Source organism: Limulus polyphemus, unplaced genomic scaffold, assembly GCF_000517525.1.
Source record: "Limulus polyphemus unplaced genomic scaffold, Limulus_polyphemus-2.1.2 Scaffold122, whole genome shotgun sequence".
Taxonomy (NCBI): domain Eukaryota; kingdom Metazoa; phylum Arthropoda; class Merostomata; order Xiphosura; family Limulidae; genus Limulus; species Limulus polyphemus.
Window position 1 is genome coordinate 304,356 of NW_013665732.1, and position 17,003 is coordinate 321,358.

At 32.8% G+C, this 17,003-nt stretch overlaps 1 protein-coding gene across 3 annotated transcripts in view; it reads right to left on the reverse strand.

Moving 5' to 3' along the window:
- The window catches only part of LOC106472631, a 193,250-nt gene that overhangs the window by 145,120 nt on the left and 31,127 nt on the right, over positions 1-17,003 (reverse strand). For all 3 annotated transcript variants that reach the window (XM_022401998.1, XM_022401993.1, XM_022401989.1), the window contains exon 2: positions 3,103-3,195. In XM_022401998.1, the coding sequence (XP_022257706.1) occupies positions 3,103-3,195 (93 nt within the window). The remainder of the gene's footprint in view (positions 1-3,102; positions 3,196-17,003) is intronic.

Genomic DNA, 17,003 nt, shown 5'->3' on the forward strand with positions numbered 1-17,003 from the left:
TATATATATATATATATACTACGTATGTATACTCTGTGAAACTACTTTGGATCGCCGATAACGGAATGTATAAATTCTGAAACGTCCGAAGATTACACATGTTTTGTTTTATTGTGGTGGATCTTGTTTTGATTAAACTTCGTTATTGATACTTTTTTAAATATAACAATTTTAAGACAGGTAGCGCTGTACTAACCAATAATCGTAAGCCGTAGCTTAACAAAGTCGGAACTTCCTGTCTCCAATGGGAACTTTATGATGAGGATGAGCAGGAATGAGGAATTTGAGTGAGATCGATAATTGTACATCTGAAGTCTGTATTAAATCAACAGAATTCACTTACACTAAAGTTGTAAACTTTAAGAAGACTTATATTCTTAAAATATTCTTATTCTATCTGATGGCGACTCTTGTAGAGGCGAAATATATTGTCGCAACTTTTAACTTATATATTTCGGTGTATAAATATGGGGTTTACAATTTTAGTACATATTATCATGTGTTTTAATTAGTGTTTGTTTAATTTTAATTCTATATTTATTCAAAGCCTTAGAGGTAGGAGTTTTTTTTTGTTTTTTTTTTGTTATGTTTGGTTTTGAATATTCATGCAAATCTACTCCATTGTTATTTGCGCTAGCCCTCCCTAGTTTTGAAATTATAGACCAGCAGGACGGATGACAGCCAACAGCACCCACCAACTATTTGACTACTTATGTTTTCACAGATTAAACACACAGAAGTAATAAACAAAATCTAGAGTGTTTTGAGCCTAATATTTATAAAGTTTGCTTTACCTAGGTTGTGTAATCCTGTACTTAACACTTCTGAACAAATGATTGTGATAAAAATGTAAAGAAGTGAAGAAACCTTCCATTATGAAGACCTTAATAACATGTCTAATAAACACTTACGAGGAAAACAAATAGCAGTATATGAGGGGCTTATGATATGTCCAGTCATAAATAAGCTATTTGTGTTATGTGGTGCATATATATATATATATATCACGAACACTAGTCAAAGTTATCAAAATTTCAAATGTTTTTACAGTCTATGAAGATTCTATTTTCATTTTGTGTACATTTCTCTCAATGATAGTTCCCAGTGACCCAGTGTTAAAGCTTGAGACTTATAACGCTAAAAATCGGGTTTTGATACCCGTGGTGGGCACGGCAAAGATAGCTCATTTTTAGCTTTGTGCTTAACAATAAACAGGCAAACTGTCAATAGTATTGTATGTTTCATAGGATATATCATAACTTGATATTCTCCTGTGAGAAGTAGTTGCAGAAGCTACTCAGGAATTTGGTTACCAGCGACCCCTGGCGAGTATATGATGTTAGCAAGAGAGTCATCTATAGTGACTTTCTAAAGAATGACAAAGAACATTCTAGTTTAAAAAGTTTGGGAATAAATGAGGCGTATGGAAGTGATATTCTATAATTCGAATTAGCTCATTTTTCTTATGTAGTTTGAAGCTCTTGTTTTGATAACTTGTCTTTCTTGTTGCTAAAATGGAAATAGAAAGAACTTTGCATGATAGATATAAGTATGCTTGAAATTTAGAACGAGCCTATAAAATGTTATTTTCTTTATTTAAAAAAGAAAAATGTATTCATATTTGAAACTTGTATAGATTGTTTGTAGAAACATAGACTAAAGATTGAAAGAAGTTAACCAGTTTTCTAAAACCCCTCAAGTGAATGTCACGAGACAGGAAAATGTCAAGAGAAGGTTATCGAATAATGTTTTCCAGAGCCTCTGGCTGAATTTCAGACTTGCCGTACAGGTTACAAAGGTAAGCCCTTTTACTTACATTCAGAAAAGGAACAGCGGTAAGTTTAGGGATTTACAGCATTAAATCCCCCCGGTTTCATTCCCCGCGGTGGACAGAGTACACTTGTTGTGTAGCTTTGTGTTAAAACAAAGAAAATCCATTCAGATTTTCTAGAGGGTTAAGTGAGTTTTATTTTATTTTACAGAGGGCACCATCGAGTCAATAATAAATATATTTTACCAAATTCCTTATTATCTTACAGTAATTTCAAGCTCTCAAGTTTTTTTTTAACATACGTGAAGTTTAAACTTACGTTTAAAATTGATAAAATGTTATTTCCCATTCATGATTCAATTCGCACAGTATTTCATTTCTAGTTAATTTGAGTATTAAACAATTTTTGGCGCTTTCTCTAAGTTATCGACGAGTCCAGCTATTGCTGAAAGAGCAGCAAACATAAATTCTGCTTTTGCAAGAGATTTAAAAGCTGGTACATTTCCATGTGAAACAAGAGAAAACAACAATATCTATATAGTAAAAACAAGTTAACTTGTTTTTATAATAGTTTGTAGGCCTATTGGTTTTCCATTATTTCGCTACCTTTCAGCGTTTAAACCGTAATCTATATAGTAATTTTATCTCTATCGCCATGCTTACACTCGGAGTTGCTTTGTCTTGCTAACAAACCTTAATTAGTGTTTCAAAACAATAAACTTTATCATTGTAATGATGCGTAACGTATACTCACCTAATTACTGATTAGTTACCTGAAGAAGGCAGCAGATTAGTAGCCGAAACGTAGGATATAAAATAATTAGTTCTTGGTACAACAAAAATGTCTTAACAAATAAATAAGAGAGCTTAGGTGATTGTCTAGGCAAGTGACTTGTTCCTATGGCAACAATTGATGTCTGATCGCCATAACCTTATCGTACATAAGTAGTTAATAAACTATAAGTTTAAGAGTAGAATGATTTTTTGAGATGAGATAAGAAATTAAATAATTATTAGCTAACTGAACGATACAAAACATACTTGTTATCAAAGTCGACTATTTTTATTCTGGGGAATTTTAATTAATGTGATAAAGTTTTTGCTATTGAACTTGAACACATCTAATGAAAATATTTCCTTGGTTTGCGATATCTTTTTTGTAAAAAAATATAAAATAGATATATTTTAAAATATTATTTAACTAAGATTTACTTTCAGTGCATAGCCAAGTTTCACTATTAAACAACTGAAATATATATATATATATATACACGAAATTAGTTCATAGTATTTCCGACAGATAACGTACTTAATGGTTGTGGGCAACTTACGAGAATTTCTGGTCTAAATTCTGAAGCCTTTTTCTCTGCACCATCACGAAGTCGCTCTCCACGTAATCCGACAGAAAGACATGCTAACAAAATCTGTAAAAGATTGTTTCAAATTATAAATCAATTAATAAAAGTAAGCAACTAAGTAATGGTTTGAAATTACAAAATAATGGAATTCGAATGGTTATGTTTGAGATTTTTATTCGATGTTGGGCTTTATTTTGAAAATAACGATACTAAGATAATTTTAAAAGAACAAAATATGCTAAGAAACGGCACCATATTTTTTGAACTTTATGTGAGTATGGAATGTTCTCAAACCTAGAGCTGCACTCATCAAGCAACCTGTCGTCTTGTAAAGTGCACAAATTACAGCGGTTATATAAACTAGTGTAGTAACTCTTTCTTTCTTTTGAAAGGTCATGACAGTAATTATTATTACTATTGTAAAATAAAGCATCCTTAGAGATGAAACTGTATAGTTCGATCTGTGTGAGTGTACGCTGGATGTTAATACATTACACTTTCACTGAGTTATAGCTTCAAAATATCGGTAAAGCGGTACTGTGTTAGAAACTGATACTATATTAGAAACCCGGTACTATATCACAAACATAGTACTATTTTAAAATTTTGGTAGTGTATTAGGAACCTGGTACTGTATTATAAACCTGATACTATATTAGAAGATTAGTACTTTATTAGAAACCTAGTCTGATACACTATTAAAACCTGATACTATATTAGCTAACTGGTTTTTTATTAGAAACCTAGTAATACATTAGAAAGCTGTTATTGTATTAGAAACCTAATAATACATTAGAAAGCTGTTATTGTATTAGAAACCTAGTAATGCATTAGAAATAGTAATACTTTAGAAACTCGTTATTGTATTATAAACCTGTTATTGTATTAGAAACCTGGTAATACATTAGAAACTTGTTATTGTATTAGAAACCTAGTAATGCATTAGAAATAGTAATACTTTAGAAACTCGTTATTGTATTAGAAACCTGGTAATACATTAGAAACTTGTTCTTGTATTAGAAACCTGGTACTTCATGTTTTACGTGAAAATTAATAGAACCAAGTTCATAGTTTCATGGTGCTCTTATTGAAACAGTTAACTACCATTAAAAGTACAGTTAAATAAAATCAGATAGATATCAAAGTGTTTCTACCTGAGGTAAACATAATTATGTAAGTCTAGTAGTGTTAAAGCACAGCTTGGACTTATTCTTCGTATAGCTGACTCACTCAAACTGACTACAAATGCTTCAACTTAATAAATTTCTCGGTGTTATTATAAAAATAATTTTAAAATAATATATAATAGTTAATAATGGAGAAATATATTGTCCATCTCATTTAGAATGACATTAAAAAAATTTGTCAGCGTGGTTTGACAAAATATATACACCCTCTAGTGACAAATTTACACATATCATTGTTGCGTCATAGAAAAAGGAGCGTTCTACCAAATAGTCACTGGTAAAAAAGAAGCTTAGGCCATCTATCAATAGGCATCGGCAATAGGAAATGTGCCTTGTAGGTATTATATGAAAAATATATTATTCTTAAAGGAAGTAAACAGTAAAAAAAAAGTTAATGTTCCAAAACATACACCTTGTCTTGCAATGCAAAGAAGTTAGTACACATGTTACAGGTATTATTTAAAATACCCAGTAAATCTATACATTGCCAAATAGGCTTAGGCAAAATATGAAATATCTAGCAATCTATACACATTCCCTAGACATTATATGAAATACCTCGAGTGGAATCTGTAATGTGTGGAACAACAGATATTAGATGACCACACACACATTTTTCTCTGTCTAACAAGCATATTTAATTTGATGCAACACAATTAATTAGAAATTCCAAAGCGTACCTAAAGAATGTAATACAATATCAAACTCTTTTCCATGATTCTCCACATTGCCGAAGCCATTCTTGGCATTTACATACAATTCTTAGTTAAAATATGTCCCACAATATTCATTTTGCCTTGCTTGATACATTGTCTAAAACATTCGGCAATGTATAAAATTCCTAGGAATTCCATATAATGCCTTAATTTCTTAGTTTATCTGGAACACACACACACACATGAGGCCAAACTGCAGACGAATAATCTTACCTACTTCTCTTATCATGCAAAGTTAGTTTGAAAGATTTATATCCAATATTGTAAAAGTTCATGACTGATTTTTACAAGTCAAAATGAAACCACTTAACTGGAGGAATGTATTACTTATAGTATGATAATTAGTATTGGTAAACCATCTACAAAGGACGTAAAACGCCTCAGGAGGGCTGTATTATACAACTATTTGCTCGTACTTAAATCTACAAGTAATACAAACATTTTGTAAATGTAAAATGATGTAGGGATGGCAGTGCCAAAAAGAATGCAAACAAGAACACCGTGATGATACAGTTATACGTAGATCATCCCTACATGACTTTCTATATTAAAATCTAATGTTACACTGCAAATCGCATGAGTACAAAATGGTTACGAGGTCGGTCGAATTGACCGACCTCATAGCGAGAGTTAGTAATAATCAAAGCATGTTTTGACTGAACTTAGTTGTCTTTGTACGTAAGTCATAGGCTGTTATTAACACTAAATTGATGCCTACCCTGATATGACCATGATATTATTATTATAAACAAACTGCATACCAGCAGTCAGGAATATATAACTTCCAACTGCAGTAATATTAAAGTCAAGTATTCATTTTACAGTGTAACATTAAATTTCAATATTGAAAGTCATATAGGGATGATACAGCTTTGCACCCTCTGTATGCATTGTAATGTATGCAGTAATATTAAAGTCAAGTATTCATTTTACAGTGTAACATTAAATTTCAATATTGAAAGTCATATAGGGATGATCTATGCAAAGCTGTATCATCCCTATATTCTTGTACGCATTCTTTTTGACACTGCCATCGCTATATAATTTTACATTTACAAAATGTTTTTATTACTTGATATGTGACGTTTTCCCCTGACTAAAAGTTAGTGTTTTCTATGTGTGTAATAAAATCTGATATTACGTGTATGGATTTTGTTTTACTCCTTCACTTCATAAATAATATAGGGGTTGGCTCCGTAAAGACACCGATTGTACAGTGTAGAAAGCATTGAGTTTTCTATATGTGACAGTCACCTAATGTTCATGTTTATTGGCTGGCAATTCCTGTTTCACCGTGTACTTAAGCTTTTTAAAGGAATACCAGATCTCTTTAATAAGGCTAATTTCAAACGGTAATGACAATATAATTTAACTAGAATTATGATTTTTTAAAATTATTACTAGTTATTACGACTAAAGATGACATCGTGCAGTGCCCAGAAACACATAGAATGGATTTAGATTTCAACTGACGTTAGTGATAAAGTAGTTATAGAGTTATCTCAACTGAAACAAGTAGAAGAAAGATGAACAATTTGGTGGGTTGGTCACTTTCTGGTTTGGAATTTTAGCGATGATTCCTTACCTTGTTTTTGGACTTGTTGGGTAGAGAAACAAATGAAAGTGAGTGGCAATCATCTTTCAAAGTAAAAGTGTTACTGTTGATTTTTTAGCGTGAATATTTGTATTATGCCTACTGAGTACCTTGGTCATTCTACATATAGAATCTACCGACTTTATGATTTTGTTACAACTTGCATGAATTTACCACACGATGGCCAATCCGTTATATGTCACAGCTTAAATGCATTTACTGAACGAAGACAAATATGCCTTATGCTACAGCTTGCATGACAACTAAACGATAAAATACGTTTTATGCTACAGTATGCATGATTTTACAAAACGGTGATAAATACGTTTTATGTTACAGCTTGAATGACTTTACTAAACCGTGACAAATACGTTTCATGTTATGGCGTTACAGAACGTGACAAATGCGCTTTGTTCTACAGCTTGCATGACTTTACTAAACTAGGACAGATTCGTTTTATGTTACAGCATAGCCAGTGGGAGCCAGGGAGGGACAAGTCCCCGTGGTAGAATCGTTAACCTCCCCTAGCAGATTCCTCAATACCGTCTCCCGCCGCGGTGAGATAAATAACTTGAATAACTGAGCTATTAAATTTGTATATATTTTTATTGACATGCTTATATAGAGGGTTGTAAAATTTGATGCGAAATAAGATTTCAATTGTGAATATAAATTTCATTTTCTCCCTTCTGTTCATTCAGTAAAGGAATTTTATTAAATAGTTTTGGAAAATTTTGAAAGATGCTGCCGTGTTTGGAAACAGTAAGGTTATTAATTGTCATTATATTTGGTGGTGGCGCAAATTCTTTTAATGGTAAATTCCAAAACATGGACATATGTGATCTGTTCACATAAGTATCCAAAACATTCCACAACTCATAACTCTTGGTTTTGGTTCTGTTTGTTTGTTTTTACCCTTTCCTGCTATTTGGGCTAATTGTGATCATATTTTTATTTATTCGTTAAAAATTATTAACGTATTTACATACCAAGTGCTGGACGGGCCCAGGAAATCATCCCATGAGATTTAACACCTAGTAAGCTTGTAAGTGATTTAAAGGGGAAAGGTAATCAAGAGCCAAAGTAGAGAAAATAATCGAATCAGCATCCGAGTCTTTCGGAGTTTTTTGACAACCTAAGTGCTTCGATGCATATCTGAAATTATTTCCTTAGACTACGACATATCTTTAAATAACTGGAATCTATAACCAAGGAAACGTATTGCTGGTAGGCTGTGTACGTATGGAATCTAAAACCAAGGAAACGTATTGTTAGTAGACTGTGTACGTATGGAATCTAAAACCAAGGAAACGTATCGTTGGTAGACTGTGTACGTATGGAATCTAAACCCAAGGAAACGTATTGTTGGTAGACTCTGTACGTATGAAATTTAAAACCCAGGAAACGTATTGTTGGTAGACTGTGTACGCATAATCATTTTGAATAAAAAATGTATATGTTGAAATAAAGATATATTGTCAATAAACTATTGTGTTACTTATTTACAAAACGTAAACTTAAAAATTTATTGCAAGTATATTATTAGTGCTCATTTCGTTTTTTTCTGATTATTTACATAATTGCCAAAGTTGAAGAAAAATGGTATTGAGAGGTAGAGGGGGGAAATTTATACATTTTCATAACTCTGCCCATGGGAACGCATATGAAATTAACAAGATTTAATGGTCAGAAATGAAATGCGAAAAGCATAAATGCCTCTAAGTGATCTGCCCCCCAGTGGCACAGCTGTGTGTCTGCGGACTTACAACGCTAGAATCCGGGTTTCGATACCTGTGGTGGGCAGAGCACAGATAGCCCATTGTGTAACTTTGTGCTTAATTACAAACAAACAAACTCTAAGTGATCTAAAATATAACAAGACTTTTATCAAAATTAAGCCCCCTCCCCGGTCGATTAGTTTGGATTCATCACTGACGACAAGCATGAATTATGTTGAGCTTGTATAATTCTACTGTATGATTATAAACACGCTTTGTGTATCACTGTTCTAGTTAATGAAACACGTTTTATGTGAAGCTTGTATAATTTTACGAACGTTATCTCATTCACGACTTGCTTTAAAATTTGCTTGATATCTTCAAGACGTTACCAGTCGATACTTGTTTGTAAAACACGGTTTGTGCTTTATGTTGTACGAATTTACGAGATGCTGTCAAATGCTATTTATGTTACAAAAAATTTACGATTTTACGAGACGCCGGTAAAGATACATTTAGCTAATTAGCTTCAGTAATCACAAATAAGTTGGTAGTATTAAAACTGTAGACCACCAGGTCATAATTTACAACTTCTCACGACCTGGCGTCCGACACTTCCGCTTTGTGGTTAAGAACAACGATGTAATGATTATGATGACTAGCCTAGCCGTTAATTCCGGTTCTTGTCGCAGGGTAGAACCCGGCCTGTACAAATGTCTAGTTGAGTGTCTGGACATCGAATTATTAGCTCTTACTTCTAGTTAGTTCCCACGGTACTACATTAAGTAAAACTTCTTCATCCACAAAAAACAATAAAAAAAAAGGAGAAGAAAAAAAAAGAACAAGAAATCGAACACGTAAATTTGATTTTTGTCGTTGGTTGAGTTATTATTTTTATGGAAATTATCATTATTAGCAGAGACCCGCAAAACATTTCCGGACAAATTAGTATCTTTATCGTAACAGTACAGTACAAACGAATTGTAATCGTAGACAACGAAATGTGTAACTCCACTTGTATATAGGCGGTATTTTATAAAACTTTAACTTATGTTAGGCCTAAGTTCGATAATGAGATAAATTAAAACTGTGACCTGTGTACGTTTTTTTTTTTTTTACTTTAGTTTAGTTAGGACTAAACTTTAGTGTACTTAATACTGTCGATAAATAAACTTATAATGTTATTCTACGACCTAACTTCAAACCTTTTTCAAAACTTTGATAAGTTTTTGATATTCTGTTGTACAAAATGGTTAGTAATGTATATTTACATTTCTATTTTGTTGTTACTTCTTGTTTCAGACAGCAATTGTAGCGACTTGATCACTGAGCTTTGTAGCTCTCTGCAGCAGGCAGACCGTTTGTCGTCGAGTGAATAATGCGCATGCGCGGTTTTTCTTGGGGAAACATTCTAACTCCGCATGTTTATGCAGCAGATTCTCGGTCAGAAAGAAGAATAATAGTGTAGATAATTTATAGTAAGTGCTATCATTACTTTTCTCTGTAAAAGATATAAGGAGTTTTTGATAATTAAAGAGTAACTGATGTAAGGAGATGATGTAGAAAAGATATCACGTAAATGTGATGACCGCTGGAATAATCATTCACCTAGTTTTAGTTTGGGATATAAAAGATAACTGTGATGGATGTACGAGAGAGAAAAAGAAAAGACAACATTTAATATGCAGAATAATAGTAAAGGAGTTGTGTATAGGAAGAGAAAGGTTCATTCAATTTTTACAAGTAAAGAAAATCATGAAACCTGTAAGTGTACTCAAGTAAATGGTTTTGTTTAAAATCTTAAAAGAAATGTAAGTCAACAATGCAGTAATTATTAGTAATATATATATATATACATTAGAAAGTAAATTACTCGGGGAGCAAAGTATCTTACCCTTTCATATTATTTTTTGTAAATAGTAGTAATTACTACGGGCTTATGCGTGGATCATCTCCTACCTCTTCCCCTATTAAAGGATGATTGGCTGTCTAATTCATTTCAGATATGCAAAGACCCAAGTCTAGGCAGTAGCTGGCTAAGGTACTGTGTCAAACACCAGAAAAGACCCAAGTCTAGGCAGTAGTTGGCTAAGGTACTGTGTCAAACAACAGCAAAGACCCAAGTCTAGACAGTACATGGCTAAAATACTGTGTCAAACACCAGAAAAGACCCAAGTCTAGACAGTACATGGCTAAAATACTGTGTCAAACACCAGCAAAGACCCAAGTCTAGGCAGTACATGGCTAAGGTATTGTGTCAAACACCAGCAAAGACCCAAGTCTGGGCAGTAGCTGGCTAAGGTACTGTGTCAAACACCAGCAAAGACCCAAGTCTAGGCAGTACATGGCTAAGGTATTGTGTTAAACACCAGCAAAGACCCAAGTCTAGGCAGTACATGGCTAAGGTATTGTGTTAAACACCAGCAAAGACCCAAGTCCAGGCAGTAGCTGGCTAAGGTACTGTGTCAAACACCAGCAAAGACCCAAGTCTAGGCATTACATGGCTAATATATTATATCAGACACCAGTAGATGTCCCAGTCTAGGGAGAACATGGCTAATACACTATGTAAAACACAAAATACTTTTCTGCTTTAAAGGATTAAAAATTACGTTGATTAGTATTATGGATTACCCCACTTTGTTAGCTTGATTTGATCAAAGTCATGCATTAAGGATCTTATGTCAATATAAATAAACACACACACGTATATATATATACATTATTTCCGAGTCGTACACATAGTCAGTAATATTACCGAATTCTCTCTTTCTTAGTTAAAGGTCGGTAATAATGACAGCTTTGACTAGAAAAATATTAATAAAAACTACTCTGATCGATATTTTGTGATTATAAGTTTATAAGGTTAACAAAAAAACAAAGTCTTTTATCAGAATTGTACGTGTTGACTAAATATTTATGTGGAGAAAACAGAGATTTTGTTTTGTAATGTGTCTCAAAGTGAGGATGAAATACAACCAGACTTGTCTAACTTTGAAATTTGATAATATAGATAACGTTTCAATCACTAACTACCGTGTCTGTCGTATCCCAGCCCATTTGATGGTACCTAGTATTGGACAAAAGGCCTCGTCGGCATTGGATATGGTAGATATGGTGTGGTTGGCATATTCTACTTTACTTTCACTCCAAAGTTCTTGGAAATATATTAACAATATTAAACAGTCAATTATCTTTAACACAGTGCTACAATTCCAACAACAGCAACCAAAAATTAAGGAAATTTTACGAGTGTTCAATATTAAAAAGATAAATCGTGTTTGTAAGTCTTCTCTTACCGATTACTCCATTACAGGTGAGTAAAATCGTTTGGCGACGTTAATAACGACAAATTCATAAGCCATGCACCAGTTGCCATAACACATCCTCAAATATGAGGTTTTTATTTCTTGATAAGCACAAAGCTACACAATAGGCTATTTGCGTTGTGCCCACGTTGAATATCGAAGCCCGATTTTTAACGTTATAAGCCCGGGGGCCAGGTAAAAGTGATAAAGTATTTTATAGGTATTTGAAGTTGGGTATAATTTAAGATAATTAAATTCATTAAGTTTAGAAAAATAACAATAGCAAGTTGCTGTGACACTAACTGCCATTCTACGTTGAATTTCCTGGACTCACTAAAACTTGGAGGCCAACTGTGTCACAGACGAAACATAGATTATCAACTAGACTTATCCGTAAGTGAGAGAGTTGATAAAGTAGTCTGTGTGCCGCAGCAGGAGGTCAAGAAAGAGAGATGGTCATTTCGGATAACATCACAGAGAGTAGATGTAGATGCTGACAAGGAAAAACGAAAATTATTGGTAACAGAGATTTTTTGCAGTACCGGCAAGTTGCCAATGTTTCGTTTCACATAGAACTGCGGGTGGACAATTTTTACCCCACGACAGAGACACGACTGGTAGGGACGGTATATAGAAAAAAAAATCAATAAAAATATACTTTCTACTCTGAAATGTCTAAAAATTAAAATTTGTGATGATTAAAAGGCAAATTATGGATTCGAAAATCTAGCTAAATACTCAAATTGTTTGTAAAAGAACAGGCCTACTACAAATCCCATTAAATCTTGTAATTTTGTACCATACGTTAATCATCTTTAGATACCTTGCAGCAATCCACATTATATCATGAACTAAACGAGTACAAGTTTGCAGTAATTTCTCAAATAATGTTTATTTTTGTAGTTTTATCTCCTTTAATCGTATATTAGCTTCTTTCATTTCACTGTTTAAATATTTTTTCAATGTCTTTTGTCAACTATGGTTTTAGTTGAACTGAAGATTTTGTTAAGAATTTATGTTGTTAGTTTAAACAAAATTGGCCTAACTATGTTTGGCTCAGCTCATTTCTTTGTTTTTATTTTCTTTATATGATCGAAATCCACCTTAACTTTTTTCTTGATAAGTTACAATTCGTTTTTATCATCACAAAAACTGGTTTTAACAAACAATATAATTAGATTATTCTACTAGCTATAAGTCCAATGAGGTAAAACGGATATATTATTAACCCTACCTGAATCCGAGAAAAAAAAGGGAGATTAGCAAATTGATAACAGCTAAAGCTACGATATCGTATGGTAATTTGAAAACTTATTTTGTAATTGGTAACATAAAATTATTATGTAATATATACATGTACGTTACCCCGATGATAGCTATCAGCAACAACAATAACAAATTCAATTTGATAGTAGGTAAGTGATAGATACTCTGTTAATTGTTGAACATTAAGAGTCGATTTTTGACATGACGAAAACAAAATTCAATTTTTGTGATCAGCACAAAAAGAGTAACGTACCACTTAATACGTGTTCTCTGAAATGACCAGGCCAGATAAAACATCAGCTTATACCAGAGAAACATGGCTAGTGCGTGGATATAGGTTATCTCAGGGTCAGACTACCATCTAGTTATCATATGTGAAGTTTTTCTTTTCCAGTCGCCCTTTAAACTGTAAAATAATTCTGTTTAAGGTAATAGCTTTGAAAAACAGCAAGCAGTTTCTCCTGCATCTTGGTAACAAACAAGACACGATTCATTGCTTACAACTTGGACTTCATCATGTGATATTTTTCTCTAAAATTAGTTATTTTCAAATAACTAAACTGGCAAGGTCAAACGAAATAAATACTCAGAATTAAAACATGGTAAGTTTTATAAGAATATTCATTGGATACTATAGGACTTACATCAGAAGTCGCCCCATTAAATTGAATTTGGAGTTAAAGAGTTGAGTCATGTTACCATAGGAAGATCACGGGAGAACAAGGAGGAGCAGTCCCCCCCTTTATTTTTTTTTCTGTGGGGTATAGCATACATGCGACATTCACAATAATTAAGTTAGATTTTGTCGTTGTTTTTTTTTCCTTCCCACATATTGGTACAAAATCGTGCTCATGCATGCCACCATACATATTCTTCAAACATGGCAACTGAATTATCAATATTTAAAGAGGACTACAAAATGATGCCAAAATGTCTTTCTGAAAAAGTAACATTATACCAAATACCTGTCAAGGCTGTGTTTTACCTATAAACCCTAAGGCTATCAAACTAACATTCCCTAGGTACTCCTTTAAGTTTATTCGAATGTTATGCTCTTCCTACTATATCATATAAAGTTAGTTAAAAGTTACCTTGTTTATTTACTTAGATGTGTTTCCCGTGAGATCAATATTTGTACTAGTGTTGAATTTTTCAGAGACTGCATCTGTTTGGGGTTTTGGGGTGGAGTTCAGCGTTTCTGTGCTTTGACCTAAAGTAAATATTTGCACTCGGAACATCGAGCCATTCACATTCCCAACCTTTGGAGAATGATTTGGCCACCATATGTCTCTGCATGCCGTATAGGTTCTTTACCATTTTGTGGAAGTCACTTTAAATCATGAAATATCAGATCCTCAGGTTCTTTACCATTTTGTGGAAGTCACTTTAAATCATAAAATATCAGATCCTCATCAAGTGTGATTTTATACTGTCTGATGGGTGTTTAATTTTCTTGATTTATGAATTTCTTTTTACTTAGTATCTGTTATTTTCCCTGCATGAATTATTTTCTATTCTTGTTCTTATTGATTTAATATTATTACGTAGATATATTGTACATTCATGGGAAAATTACATTCAATATAATTAAACCAACTTTCTCAAACTCAGATTTATCCCAATCCATGATTAATATAAGTTGTTTTCAAACTTAAAAACTGTTTTTGAACTTAATTGTCAAGGTTTTTCTTGGTGCTGGCAACGGAAATACAGTAAAAACAGTTTATTTTTTCAATAAAACATTGAAGGAGCTATAAAAGACTTGATTAAATTAGGTTGTATGATAATATTGAGCAACTTGTTTAAAATGTTTTACTTGATTTGGCTTTTGACATTGCGTAAAATAAAGATAAGTAACTAAATAATTGCCAACCAAACTTTAGCTTTATTACTATATTAGAGAAAGTCATTTGTACATTGTATGTAGTATAAACTGCATGTAGACGCAACAATGTTTATGGTTTCCTAGACGTTCGTTTTTAAGTATCAAAAATAGTCAAACATTCAATTTAAGTTACGAAATGGGGTGAATATACAATTTTTGATATTGCGTTTTTATAGAGTTATATAAGACTTCGATTTCCTTCTATCAAATATAAATATATGTATGATACGTCTATAAGTCACAAACAAGCATAAGGTTCATATAACATCAAAACAAAACAAATATTTACCTGAAGCTATATTCCTCGTCTAAACAGTTACAGTTGTTAGAAAACAGATAGTTTTGTTTTACATAATGTAACACAAACGTTTGTGCAAAGAGTTACAGCTCATCTATTGAAAACCGACACGCTAATCAATACTGAATGGCAGAACATACAGAATACTAATATAAGCTGCTTAATACGGTATAACTATCGATAAAATAGCCGTATTTTACGTACCGTATTTGCTGGTGTATATGACGACAATTTTTACTCTTAAAACAATGCATGATTTTACCCCTCGTCTTATACACACGTTCAAAGATAGAGTTCCAGTAAAAATTCTCTGGTTAACACCACATTTAACCAAAACTACGTTGTTCCTTTTAATTTTTTTTTTGAGTAAGTGTGTTGACATCATGCCACCTACTGCGTTACAATAATGCATTTGTAATTGTATCATTTGTCTAGAATCTTCATAACTAGAAGTTATTTATCTCACCTGCTAGTTACAATTAATCAAGACATTTTTGATTTGAAATGTATTGGTTTCGTCCGTCATATTAAAATATTGCTAATATTATATCAGAAAAGTTAATTGCTGTAACTTACACAAATTTTGTAAACATGTTTTTATAGTAGATCACAATATCTTAAGGTTTAGTAATTTTTTATTTGTAATAAAAAAGGAGTTCAACTGTGACGAAAACTTTGTGAAGCTGTTTATTACATGTTTGTGACTGAATTTATGCAGCACTTGTGATTGTATTGATTACCCCAGAGTTCAGATTAGCACAGTTTAAAAATAACTTCTAAGAATTTCTTTACAAAAGTAACATTCCAGACTTGCTTGACAATAGAGGTCGTCCTATATACTGAACCTCAAAGAAATATACTTAATTTGCTAAAAAAATTCCAGGGTCATCTTATAAGTTATACATCAGCAAAAACGGTAACTGGTATTGCTTACCATTTGTCAAGCGATAACCCAGATAACCCTCCAAAAAAGGCAACACGTTCTCGATCAGTCTGGAGGTTTTTGAGAAGGGGAGAATATTATAAAGCTATTTTAAACTGTTCTTAACTATTGAAAATTTAGCTATCTAGAAGTGCATAAAACTAAAACAATGTTTTGTTGCATTTATAAAATAGTTACATAATTAGAGTAAGCTCGATTCACTGAGCGTACTTAGTAATATTAGAGTACTGAACAGCCAGGGAGGAGTGTAAAAAATTAGTTTGTTTGTTAGTTAAGTAAAAAGTTACACAATTGGCTGTCTGTGATGTGCCCACCACGGGTATTGAAACCCGGATTTTAGAGTTATCAGCTTACAGACGTGGTTTACCGCTGAGTCACTGGAAGGGGGGCATGAAAAGGTAAAAACGAGACATAAACTCGGAAAAAAGAACTTTTGACTTTATTAATCTATTATTTATAACATACTTAGAATTACCTGCACATTCTCTAATTTTATAGATATGAGTTGCACGTGATGTAAAACTTTCGGCGAACTTTACAGTATTTCCAACACATTATTTATCATCATCAATAAGAAAGTGAAATAGAAAGAAAAATAAAGGCCGGGCGTGGCCAAGTAATTATCGTACAGAGCTATGGATTCCGAGGGTTTAAGGTTCATATCCCGTTGCCACAAAATGGTACCCCGCAGTTCAAAATTAGACTTGGCTGACGCAGATAGCCCTTGTGTACCTTTGAGAGAATATCCAAAACAAATAAGAAAAACATCTTTATAGCAGGACTAAACTAAAACGGATATTGTTAGTCAGTACTGCGCATGCCCACATCTGCAACGTGGTTCAGGTGCTAAAATGTTATTGATGATTTTCCAGTTACAGTAAAATAGCAGGATCCTCAATTTGTTCATTTACAGCTTAAAATGATGCATAATTTTTACAGCTTTCAATATGCGAATTTTA